General features: G+C 66.5%; 1 protein-coding gene across 1 annotated transcript in view; it reads left to right on the top strand.

Annotated features, from left to right (window-relative positions):
- TNS3 (tensin 3) overlaps positions 1-11,996 on the top strand; it is a 109,185-nt gene extending 97,189 nt beyond the window's left edge. Inside the window, exons 22-29 of the mRNA XM_028154125.2 lie at positions 414-545; positions 2,239-2,334; positions 2,817-2,894; positions 4,189-4,266; positions 9,297-9,465; positions 9,986-10,054; positions 10,138-10,164; positions 11,050-11,996. Of these exons, the coding sequence (XP_028009926.2) occupies positions 414-545; positions 2,239-2,334; positions 2,817-2,894; positions 4,189-4,266; positions 9,297-9,465; positions 9,986-10,054; positions 10,138-10,164; positions 11,050-11,194 (794 nt within the window). The 3' untranslated portion in view covers positions 11,195-11,996. The remainder of the gene's footprint in view (positions 1-413; positions 546-2,238; positions 2,335-2,816; positions 2,895-4,188; positions 4,267-9,296; positions 9,466-9,985; positions 10,055-10,137; positions 10,165-11,049) is intronic.
- Positions 11,997-12,507: the final 511 nt, after the last annotated feature.

Below are 12,507 nucleotides of genomic sequence, written 5' to 3'. Positions count from 1 at the left end.
CCATCTTGTGAGGGTGTGAGGGTCAGTTTGCATATTACCTCTTTATTGTAGAGGATTGAACACTGAGTAGCACTTCAGGGCAGGCCCCTGTGTGGGTGGAAACCTTTCCTTCTGTGGGACGCTGCCCCTGCCGTCGCACCCCAGGATGGGGCCCTGGGCCCTGGCTGCCAGGTGGGGCTGCGTTGGGGCCTCACGGGTGCTGGTGGCTCTGGGGTCTGTGACCCAGAGGGAGGGGCCGCCTCCCGAGTCTGCGTCCTCACGGGCCTCTGAGAAAACCGCGTGTCGTCCGGAGACCTCCCGAGCAGGGGCCTGGCCCCGCCCACGGGCCCCGTTGGCACGAGGAGAAGAGGGCCTTCGCGGGGCGTCACGCGGGAGCACGTGCCCTCAGACCCTCGTGCCCCTCCCGCCCGCAGCCATCGCCATGCTGAGGGACAAGGAGCCCGGCTCCTTCGTGGTGCGGGACAGCCACTCCTTCCGGGGCGCCTACGGCCTGGCCATGAAGGTGGCCACGCCCCCACCCTCCGTCCTGCAGCTGCCCAAGAAAGGTGGGTGCCGGCCCCCCCCCCACCCCCCTCTGTGCCTGCCCCTTCCTGTCTGTCTTTTCAGGCATTTTATTAAGCACGTCCTTGTTCGAAAGGAGCTTAATTATTTGTATGTTTTGTTTCTTGTTGTTTGAATGGGCGACCCTCCCCACTGTCCAGGGATCCATGTGTCCGAGGTCCCCGCCAGGGGCTCCCCTCCGTCCCGGCGGGGACGTCTCCCCAAGCAGGCGGCCCGCGCCCCCGTTTCCTTATGTAAAAGGCACACTGTGTGCACAGTGCTGCCCTGACCGGGACTCACGGGGCCTGGCGGCTGCAGGCAACCTTGTCCTTCCCAGGCGAGGACGGCACCCGCCTCCTGCTCAGGGGATCGAGATGGCTGCGTCCGCCTGGTGTGTGGATGTGCCCCAGAGCGGCCACTCCAGCAGCTCCTCCTTCTGACCACCGCCTCCTCCTTCTGACCACCGCCTCCTCCCTCTGACCACCGCCTCCTCCCTCTGACCACCGCCTCCTCCTTCTGGCCACCGCCTCCTCCCTCTGACCACCGCCTCCTCCTTCTGACCACCGCCTCCTCCCTCTGACCACCGCCTCCTCCTTCTGGCCACCGCCTCCTCCCTCTGACCACCGCCTCCTCCTTCTGACCACCGCCTCCTCCCTCTGACCGCCTCCTCCTTCTGACCACCGCCTCCTCCCTCTGACCGCCGCCTCCTCCCTCTGACCGCCGCCTCCATCTGACCGCCTCCTCCTTCTGACCACCGCCTCCATCTGACCACCACCTCCTCCTTCTAACCGCCTCCTCCTTCTGACCACCGCCGCCTCCCTCTGACCACCGCCTCCTCCCTCTGACCACCGCCTCCTCCTTCTGACCGCCGCCTCCTCCATCTGACCGCCTCCTCCTTCTGACCACCACCTCCTCCTTCTGACTGCCGCCTCCTCGCTCTGACCGCCGCCTCCTCCATCTGACCGCCTCCTCCTTCTGACCACCGCCTCCTCCTTCTGACCACCGCCTCCTCCCTCTGACCGCCGCCTCCTCCCTCTGACCGCCGCCTCCTCCCTCTGACCACCGCCTCCATCTGACCGCTGTTCTCCCTCTGACCACCGCCTCCTCCCTCTGACCACCGCCTCCCCCCTCTGACCGCTGTCCTCCCTCTGACCGCCGCCTCCTCCCTCTGACCACCGCCTCCCCCCTCTGACCACTGTCCTCCCTCTGACCGCCGCCTCCTCCCTCTGACCGCCGCCTCCTCCCTCTGACCACCGCCTCCTCCCTCTGACCACTGTCCTCCCTCTGACCACCGCCTCCTCCCTCTGACCACTGTCCTCCCTCTGACCACTGTCCTCCCTCTCACCACCCCCTCCTCCCTCTGACCACTGCCTCCTCCCTCTGACCACCGCCTCCATCTGACCGCCTCCTCCTCCCTCTGACCACTGTCCTCCATCTGACCACCCCCTCCATCTGACCACTGTTCTCGCTCTGACCGCTGCCTCCTCCCTCTGACCTCCATCTCCCCTCTCTGACCACTGTCCTTGCTCTGACCATCGCCTCCTCCCTCTGACCACTGTCCTCCCTCTGACCACCGCCTCCCCCTCTGACCACCGCCTCCCCCCTCTGACCGCCACCTCCTCCCTCTGACCGCTGCCCTCTCCCGCCCTCCCGCTCGCTCTCTAAACTCTCTTCCTTTCTGTTAACCCTCCTCCGCAGCCGGTGACTTGGCCAACGAGCTGGTCCGGCACTTCCTGGTCGAGTGCACCCCGAAGGGCGTGCGGCTGAAGGGCTGCTCCAACGAGCCCTACTTCGGTGAGTGGCGGGCGCGGCCTTCCCTCCTGTGAGCGTCTCTCTGCGTCTCCTTTAGTCCCTGAGGCTCCCCTGCCCCGCCCCCGCCCCTGAGTAAACCGATGGGAGATGGCCCTGGAAAGCCTTCTCCACGCCCAGCAGATGCGGCCGGTCCCGCATTTGGGGGCCGGAGAGACGCGCCGTCCTCCGTGCAGGCGGCCCCGGCCCCGCAGGCGGGTGAGGTGGCCCCGAGCGCTGGGCGAGGCCTGGGTGCTCTCCCGCGGCCTCGGACGGTGGTTTCCTCTTACAAAGCGGTGAGGGCGCGTGTCTGCCGGGAATCCTCGCCACTCCACACCTAGCCCCTCCGTTTGCGGACGTTTTGCACCGAGTCCCTCCACGAGGCAGGCGTTGGCGGCAGGCGCTCCCGAGTCCCTCCACGGGCAGGTGGGCTGGGCGGTGCCTCTCGGGGCCTCGCTGACCTTGACCTTGTCCGGCCCCTCCCGCAGGGAGCCTGACGGCCCTGGTGTGCCAGCACTCCATCACGCCCCTGGCGCTGCCCTGCAAGCTGCTCATCCCCGACAGAGGTACGTGGGGGCGGGGCAGCTGGCACGGGGGGGGGGGGGGGGGGGCCGGCTGCGCCGTCAGCCCCGTGGGGTCAGGATCCGCAAAGGCTCGGGGAGAGCCGGACGGGAGGCTTTTCCCACCTGTCCTCCTGGCTGAGCCCGGAGAAGGCTGAGTGGCTGGCCAGGTCAAGGACGGAGAGGTGGCCCCGCTGTGCCCACACCGGCCGGCCGTGACTCCAGGCCTCGCCAGGGGCTCCTGCAGCCAAGACGGTGGCTCAGACCTGCAAACGCTGGGCCGTGCCCTTCGCGCCCCTGACGCTCACCTCACGATCCCACAGAATCGGCGGAGGTGGGACTGCCGGGCGCAGGGTGCTGGGCGGGGGCGCGCTCTCCCTTCGTGGGTGTGAGAGCAGCTACAGGAAACAGGCGGCAGTGCACACGCCCATGCGTGTCCAACCCCACGTCCCAGCTCCGCCTCACGTTACTTTATTCTCTTCCGCGAAGACGAGGAATTCACAGCCCAGGTCCATGTCGTTTACCCTTTATAACTCACTAGCAGCCAGGCCCGGAGTCGTGCTCAGGTGGGTCCCTCGGCCTGGCCTGTGGGGATCGGGCCGAAACTGGCCCTCCAACATCCCCCGAGGGGTCCCAGATTGCGAGAGGGAGGTTCCGGGGTGATGCACCCCGGAATCGGGCTCCCTCCTCTCTGGTTCCTGGTACATCACCTGAGAACCACAGCTGTCAAGTCACTGCAACTCGGCAGCTCCTGTGTTGAGCGTCTGCCCCCTGGTGGTCAGTCGCATCATAGCTACAGGTTGGACAGTGTGACGGTCGGACGGTCACTCAGGCTTTTATATAGATAGGTTTAGGCCCTTGGTGTCCCACCGGTGCCGCGAGGTTACGGCACACGCAGCCCCTGCCTGTGGTCCGGCCGGCCTCTCCTCCCCAACGGCTGGCACAGCCACCCAGCAACAGCACCATGTGAGGGAATGAGCTCGTGCCCATCGCTTTTGTCAGGTCGGCAAAATACAGTCTTCGCTGTGACACAGAACCTGAGTCCTTACTTTATGTGCCGTGAGAGTCACTGCTGTGAATAAATTCTGAGACCCAGAGTCAGGAAGCCCCATGCTGCCGGGTCCCCCGCTTTTCTCAGATGGGGTGGGCGGGCCTCGGCTGGACGGCGTTGCCTGGAGAAACTCCTGAGCGCCAAGCAGGCCGCGCCCGGGCGCTCGGTCAGGGTCTCGGGTTGTCGGAAGGTCCCTCCTCGTGAGCCGCTCAGCATCTCAGCGTCATGGTCTCTCCCTCCTTCCCGCAGACCCACTGGAGGAAGTGACCGACAGCCCTCCCCAGACGGCGGCCAACTCCGCGGCCGAGCTGCTGAAGCAGGGCGCAGGTGGGTCTCGCTCCTCCCCTGGTCGGGCAGCAGCCGGATTTGGGGTCCCCTCTGGTGTCTGGGTCTCCTCTCCTCTGCATGCCCAACGGTTCCTTCCACATGGCTCCGTGGCTGGAAATATTATGCCTGGGACTCTGGCGTGGCCCAGTTCGGTGGGATGCGTGCCACGTCCCATATCCAGTTCGGTGGGATACATGCCACATTCCATGCCAGTTCGGTGGGATATGTGTCACGTCCCGTGCCATTTCCGTGGGATACGTGCCACATTCCATGCCAGTTCGGTGGGATATGTGTCACGTCCCGTGCCAGTTCCGTGGGATACGTGCCACATTCCATGCCAGTTCGGTGGGATACGTGTCACGTCCCGTGTCCAGTTTGGTGGGATACGTGCCACGTCCCATGCCCAGTTCCATGGGATACGTGTCACGTCCCATGCCCAGTTCTGTGGGATACGTGCCACGTCTGTGCTGAGTTTAGAGGAAACATCATGAGACAGGATGGGGGGACCTGCCCTTCTGGATGCCACTGAATAAGCCAAAGATACCCCCACCCACCCGCACCCCAGAGTGACACGCCCCCCACCCACAGCCTCCCCAGAGCCCTTTTTTCCTATTCACAGACTCTATTTCTTTTAAACATTTATCTTCTATTAATTCTTTACAGAGAGGAAGGGAGAGGGAGAGAGAGTTAGAGACATCGATGAGAGAGAAACATCGATCAGCTGCCTCCTGCACACCCCCTTCTGGTGATGTGCCCGCAGCCAAGGTTACATGCCCTTGACCGGAATCGAACCTGGGACCCTTCAGTCCCCAGGCCGATGGTCTATCCACTGAGCCAAACCGGTCAGGGCCATACACTTTATTTTTATAGAGCAGTTTTAGGTTTACAACAAAATGGAGCAGAAACCACTGAATTCCCATAGAGCCCTCCCCCTGCACAGCCCCCCACCCCGCACAGTCCACTCGGCTATAGAACCCCCACCAGGTGGTCCAGGCCTCGGGGCTGAGGAGCCTGCACTGCCGCGTCGTCACCACCGGGCCCACGGCGTCTGGGAGGGCCCCCTCGGTGGCGTCGGGGGTGGGCCTCGGACCGTCCTCCCAGCCCCTGGAGACCCCCCTTCGTCACTGCCCCCCAGCTCTGCCTGCTCCAGGGTCACACGGGTGGAATCACGCAGTGTTTGGGTTTTTTATGTTTTTATTGATTTCAGAGAGGAAGGGGGGGAGAAAGGTAAAAACATCCACGATGGGAGAGTCGGCGTGTGGACGTGCCCGGTCCCAGCACCGCTGGATGAAAGACGTCTTTTCTCTGCTGACGGGCCTCAGCCCCTTTGTCACGGGTCGGGTGGCTGGGGTGGGGTCCAGGTCCGGCTCTGTCCTGCCGTGGGTCTGTCTGTCCTGCCGTGGGTCTGTCGGTTCTGCCGTGGGTCTGTCTGTCCTGCCGTGGGTCTGTCTGTCCTGCCGTGGGTCTTTCGGTTCTGCCGTGGGTCTGTCTGTCCTGCCGTGGGTCTGTCTGTCCTGCCGTGGGTCTGTCTGTTCTGCCGTGGGTCTGTCGGTTCTGCCGTGGGTCTGTCGGTTCTGCCGTGGGTCTGTCTGTCCTGCCGTGGGTCTGTCTGTCCTGCCGTGGGTCTGTCTGTCCTGCCGTGGGTCTGTCTGTCCTGCCGTGGGTCTGTCGGTTCTGCCGTGGGTCTGTCTGTCCTGCCGTGGGTCTGTCGGTTCTGCCGTGGGTCTGTCGGTTCTGCCGTGGGTCTGTCTGTCCTGCCGTGGGTCTGTCTGTCCTGCCGTGGGTCTGTCGGTTCTGCCGTGGGTCTGTCTGTCCTGCCGTGGGTCTGTCGGTCCTGCCGTGGGTCTGTCGGTTCTGCCGTGGGTCTGTTGGTTCTGCCGTGGGTCTGTCGGTCTGCCGTGGGTCTGTCGGTTCTGCCGTGGGTCTGTCTGTCCTGCTGTGGGTCTGTTGGTTCTGCCGTGGGTCCTGCCGTGGGTCTGTCGGTTCTGCCGTGGGTCTGTCGGTCCTGCCGTGGGTCTGTCGGTCTGCCGTGGGTCTGTCGGTCTGTCTGTCTGCCGTGGGTCTGTCGGTTCTGCCGTGGGTCTGTCTGTCCTGCCTGTGGGTGTCTGTCGGTTCTGCCGTGGGTCTGTCGGTTCTGCCGTGGGTCTGTCTGTCCTGCCGTGGGTCTGTCGGTTCTGCCGTGGGTCTGTCTGTTCTGCCGTGGGTCTGTCGGTTCTGCCGTGGGTCTGTCTGTCCTGCCGTGGGTCTGTCGGTTCTGCCGTGGGTGTGTCTGTCGGTTCTGCCGTGGGTCTGTCTGTCTGGGGTCTGTCGGTTCTGCCGTGGGTCTGTCTGTGGGTCTGTCTGTCCTGCTGTGGTCTGTCGGTTCTGCCGTGGGTCTGTCGGTTCTGCCGTGGGTCTGTCGGTTCTGCCGTGGGTCTGTCTGTCCTGCCGTGGGTCTGTCGGTTCTGCCGTGGGTCTGTCTGTCCTGCCGTGGGTCTGTCGGTTCTGCCGTGGGTCTGTCGGTTCTGCCGTGGGTCTGTCTGTCCTGCCGTGGGTCTGTCGGTTCTGCCGTGGGTCTGTCGGTTCTGCCGTGGGTCTGTCTGTCCTGCTGTGGGTCTGTCGGTTCTGCCGTGGGTCTGTCTGTCCTGCCGTGGGTCTGTCGGTTCTGCCGTGGGTCTGTCGGTTCTGCCGTGGGTCTGTCTGTCCTGCCGTGGGTCTGTCGGTTCTGCCGTGGGTCTGTCTGTTCTGCCGTGGGTCTGTCTGTCCTGCCGTGGGTCTGTCGGTTCTGCCGTGGGTCTGTCGGTTCTGCCGTGGGTCTGTCGGTTCTGCCGTGGGTCTGTCGGTTCTGCTGTGGGTCGGTCTGTTCTGCATCGACACCACGGGACCGAGACTGCAGCTCTGCGGTTGCCGCAGCAGTGCTAGGTCTCCAGTTCCTCCTTCCATGCAGCGTTGCCTCCATGTGAGCTTAGGAGTCGGTGCCTCGGTGCCTACAAAGCACTTGCTGGGGTTGGTTTTAAATATTTTTATTGATTCCAGAGGAAGAGAGAGGGAGAGAGAAAGAAACACCAATGATGAGAGAGAATCATGGATGGTCTGCCTCCTGCACGCCCCCTGCTGGGGATCGAGCCCACAACCTGGGTATGTGCCCTTGAACGGGAATCGAACCTGGGACCCTTCAGTCCACAGGCCCATACTCTGTCCACGGAGCCAAACCAGCCAGGGCAAGGGATTTTTTTTTAAACCCTCACCTAAGGAGTGAGGACATTTTCCCATTGACTTTTAGAGAGAATAGAAGAGGGGGGGCGGAGAGAGAAACATGGATGAGAGAGAGACGGCGATTGGTCCAAATCACACCAAGAGGCATGAGTTTCTGTCCAGGTGCCTTCATGGATGACAAGACGGAGAAATGTGGCGGGAACATGGGCTGCTCAGCTGTGTCCTGGGGGTGGGGCTGTGGGACGGGCGCAGAGCGGCCGGTCGGGGCGCGGGGGTGGGGGGTCGCACCTCTGATCACAGCAGGAGGCTAAGTGTGGCTTTTCCTTAAACTGAGTTTCACGTGTCGTCCTGATTCGCTCAGAATCCTCACTCCCCGACTGGCAGCGGCCCTGGGGTTCTCCTGTCACCTCCTCCCCGTGAGGGCTGTGAGGCGACCAGCAGGCGGGTGGGTCCCCGTGGGCTCTTGCTTTCAGATCGCTCCCGGCGAATCCCTCGCTGGCCCGGCAGTGACCTCGCTCTGACCTCCGCGCAGTCCTGCCTGTGTTCGCAGCCGGCTCCTCGCCGGCTCTTGCTGAAGCCGTGGACGTGGTGGGCCTGCGAAGGCCCTCGCCAGGCCCGGCCGCTGCCCTGCGTCTCCGGCCGTGGTTTTGCGCCCGTCTCATACAGGAGGCTTTCCGTGTGAGCTGTGTGTTCTGTGAGCTGTGAGGAGGATGCGGGAAGGAAAGCGAGGGGTCACGCCTGGGCCGTCACCCACATGCAGACCCTGAGTGGCTCCCTCTCGTGGCACGACGCGTCCCCGTGGCCTTGCCAGCGCGTTGCCGGTCCCCTCGGAGCGGCCGAGTGAGTCCGCTGTGGGCCGGCTCCGCGGCCGTGCGTTTGCTGTGTCCAGCGTCTCAGAGCCTCGGGCGCTGCGTGAAGGCCACGGCCACGGCCCTCCTCTTGTCTGCGCTGCTGCCTCGGGCCCCACGTTCCCGCCTCGGGCTGCGCCAGCTTCGTGGGCTCGCTGTCCTCAGAGCAGACTGCCTTTCTCTGCGGGCGCGGCCCGGGGCCCTGGTGAAACCGAAGCCGGAGCAGCCGCCGGCCCCGTCCAGCCGCCGGCCCACCTGCTTCTCATTCCTCCTCCTCCACTCAGGCTCTCCTCCCGCTCCTCCCGCTACCGCCGTTTCCACGCGGCCACGTCTCCATGGTGACCGCGTGCTGGTTGCTGGGTGTCCACTGGGGGGATCGAAGCATCCCCTCGTTTCCAATGTGTCCCCCTAAAAGCCGTGAGGCCAACGTCTCCACCGCCGGTCGGCTGCCTCGCGGGGCACGGTGTCCTCGGTCCCCTCAGAGGCGAGACCTCTCGGGACCTCCCCGATGCGGGGGCTCTTCTGACCCCATAAATGTGGCCCACTCGGCGCCGCCGGCTGACACCCGGCTTTGTAAAAGCGCCTGCGTGGTCACGGGCTGCTCCCCAATAACCGCCGTCCGTGCGTCTGCCCACACGGCTGCCCCCGGGCGCCGCCTCACTCGGAGCTCCAGCAGGGCCGTGATTGGTGCCTGCCGCATGCTCCCCCCCACACCCCGGCGTTTCCTTCTCTCTGGTGGTCGGCTCCTGTCCAGCCCGCCCGGACCACAGTGACGCCGAGGAGGTGCCAGCCCCGGGGACGCCAGGCACACACAGCGCGGCGTTTCTTCTCCGTTGGCCGGGGACACGTGTGTCTGCGTCACTCTCTGCGCCCCGGGCAAGGGCGTCAGCCTTCGGGGCACCGGGCACGGCCACAGGTCGAGTCGTCCCTGAGCCCAGGGCACCGGCGACGGCCATGTCCGCGCACTGACCCCGGCCCCGTCCACAGCCTGCAACGTGTGGTACCTGAGCTCCATGGAGATGGAGTCGCTCACGGGCCCCCAGGCCGTGCAGAAGGCCCTGAGCGCCACCCTGGCCCAGCAGCCGCCGCCCCTGTCGACGGTCGTGCACTTCAAGGTGTCAGCCCAGGGCATCACCCTGACGGACAACCAGAGGAAGTGAGTGCCGGGCGGGGCGGGCGGGCTCTGCTCACACTTGGCCTTGGCCGCGTCCCTCAGGCCTCCCCCGGGCGTCCCGGCTCCTCCCGGGGAGAGCTTCCCATCCCCGAACAGCCAGCGGCCCAACCCGTCCGCGCTCCGTCCGAGCTCCCTGTTGTCCCTGGACGAGGGGCTGGGGCCCCGGGACCTGGAGGTTGTGCAGGTGCAGGAGGGCTGGCGAGCGAAACCAAGGCCAGGACGCGACCCCAGACCGGGGCAGAGGGGTCGTCCGTGGTTCTGCCAGAGCCCTGCAGGCACGGGGCTCCCGGGGTCCAGCGTGCCAGCCCTTTAGTTTACCACGTGCATCTGCCGACGGGGGACGGCCCTTGTCGGGGCGCCGTGGGACGTTTCCTGTCTGTGCCCCGCCCCCCCCCCCCCAGCCCCTGCCGGCCCCACAGCCCCGGGACCCGTGGACTGGGCTCAGCCATGTCCCCCGGGCCCGCCCGGCGCTCACCCTCCCTCACCCGCCTCCTCACCCCAGGCTCTTCTTCCGGAGGCACTACCCCGTGAGCAGCGTCATCTTCTGTGCGCTGGACCCGCAGGACAGGAAGTAAGAGCGGGGTGCCCTGTGTGCGTGCGCCCGCACCCCAGCCCGCACAGACGCTGACCTAACTGTTCTCTCTAACCTGGCAGGTGGGTCGCGGACAGCCAGGAGTGCAGGTGAGCGCCCCGACTTCCCTCCGGGCGGGTCCCTGGGAGGAAATGGCTGCACGGGGCCAGGGCTCGGGCTTGCGCTCAGGGGCAGGTGCTGGCTGGCATCGAGGTGGCGTGCGCAGGCGGAGCCGGCGTGACGGAGACGCGGCGCCCTGTGTCCACAGGTTCCGAGGGGCCGAGTTCATGCCTCACTGGGCGGGCGACGTGGGGCCCTGCATGCCCACAGGGGCTGTCCCCCCAGCCCTGAAGCTAGTTTCGGGGAGACCCAGCCCCGGGGATGCCCTAGGATTCCTGCTTCGCGGTCCCCCCTTGTTTCAGGGTTTGACCAAGTTCCCAGAGGCCTGCGGGGTCCCCGGGTCTGGGTGGGGCCGAGCCCCAGGCTCCGGCCGGGGAATGTGCAGCCATCGGGTGACCTGTGTGCCGCTCCCTGCCGGTGGGGACGGCTGGACGCACAAAACCCCTTCGTTCCTCTAAGGAGGAGGAGGGCCGGGCCGGACAGAGCGCCGTGCTGGGCCGGCCGAGGCTGCGGATCTGAGGAGCCTCCCCAGGCCCGTGCCCCTGGGGCGTGCAGTGTGGCGCAGGAGTGGGAACCCGGAGGGACCGGCGTGGGTCAGCGTGTAGGTAGCGAGAACCGTCACCGTGGTGCTGGCCCCGCGTGGCCCGTGCTCCCGGCGGTGTGACGCCCGAGGGGGTCGGGCTCAGGGCTCAGGACAGCGGCCGGGCGCAGAGCAGCTGCTGTGACTCGGGTCCCGGCCCGGGCGGGCGGCCCTGACCCGCTCCCACCCGCGGGGCCCTCACTGCAGAGGCAGCGCAGCCTCCTGCTGGGGGCTCGCGAAGGCGCGGCCCTGGCGGGACGGGAGATGGACGCCCTGACCCCGCCTCTCTACATAGAGTCTTTGGGTTTGTGGCCCGGAAGCAAGGCAGCGCCACGGACAATGTGTGCCACCTGTTTGCGGAGCACGACCCTGAGCAGCCCGCCAGCGCCATCGTCAACTTCGTGTCCAAGGTCATGATCGGCTCCCCGAGGAGGATCTGAGGCCCTCACGGCCGGGCCACCGGCTGGGCCCCTGCTGGGCCCCTGTGGTGACCCCAACATCTGGCTCCTCCAACTTCCCGAGACCAGCACCACCCAACCCCTTCCCGAGACGGACACGCCCATGCGTCCGCAGCCGAGCTTTCTGGGCAGAATGGGCACCAGGGCACCACCCAGCCCGGCACCCGGGACGCGTGAGGAGATGCAGGGTCTGTGGGAGGGGCCGCCTACCCTTCCGCGGGGAGTGTCCCCCACTGTGGCCGAGGGCTCCTGTGCCCCCGACGCCCGGCGGCTCCTGGAGGGGCGGGCGAGGACCTGTCTCCCCCCTCGGGCATGTGCCACGACGTGGCGGGGCCGGGCCCGTCGCCCGATCTGCACGTGGTCTCGGGTTCAGGAGAAGCTGGTGGCCCTGCAGGTGCCGTCCCTGCGACGTCCCCGCCTCCTTCCTCCAAGCCCCGCTCCGGGAACCAGCCGGCAGCTCGGGCGCGGGGCGGTGGGCCCCGTGCAGCCCCCACCAAAGCACCGAACGAAAGTGCCTCATTCCTGTGCCAAACCCCGCCGGGGCCCGGGCGGCCTTCCTCCTCGGCCTGTGGCCCAGGGACTGCTGGCTCTCCCGGCCCGAGGGCCTGGGCCCTGGGAGCCGTCCAGCGGTCCCCGCGGGAATCGGGGAGCAGACGGGCTGGTGCTGCCCCTGGAGGCGCCTCACACCCAGGTCTGACCCAGGACTGCGGGCCGGCCCTTCCCTTCCGGACGAAGATGGACAGGCCTGCAGGGAAGCCAGAGCCGGACGGGGTGAGACGGGGGCCACGGGCCTGAGCCGCGCTCGCAGTCCCGTCCCGGACGCCCGGGAAGCCGGGCGCCTCTGATCTCACACAGACGGTCCGGCAGCAACGTGCCCTCCCCGTGGCCGCAGGCGCCCAGGCTCCCAGGAGCCGGCCCCGGTCGGTACGACAGGCCTCCTCGCGTGTTACACCTCGGCGTCAGGCCCTAGGGGAGCCCCGCCGCCCGCCCGGCTCAGCCTGGGGGGGACCGTTCCCCCGGCTCCTGGCCCCGGGCACCAGCGGGCACAGGGCACTGTCCTGAATGCTCCCGGAAGCGTGCCCTCAAGTGTCCCGGCCGGGGTCCCCTTAACCCCTCATTAACCAGTCACTGCGTCCCTCAGTGTTAACCTGTAACCCCTCAGGCCCGAGATGGCTGTGGCCTCGGCCTCGAGCCCTCGCGTGTCTCCTCTGCCTTAACGCCGTGGGGGTCCGTGCCCCCCTCGTGTTGTAAAGAGTACCCAGCGTGTAAATGAACGGTCCATGCGCCGTGTACAG

This window comes from Eptesicus fuscus, chromosome 14 (genome assembly GCF_027574615.1).
Source record: "Eptesicus fuscus isolate TK198812 chromosome 14, DD_ASM_mEF_20220401, whole genome shotgun sequence".
Lineage (NCBI taxonomy): Eukaryota > Metazoa > Chordata > Mammalia > Chiroptera > Vespertilionidae > Eptesicus > Eptesicus fuscus.
Note: the sequence above shows the minus strand (reverse complement) of the source record. Positions and strands in the feature narration are given on the sequence as shown.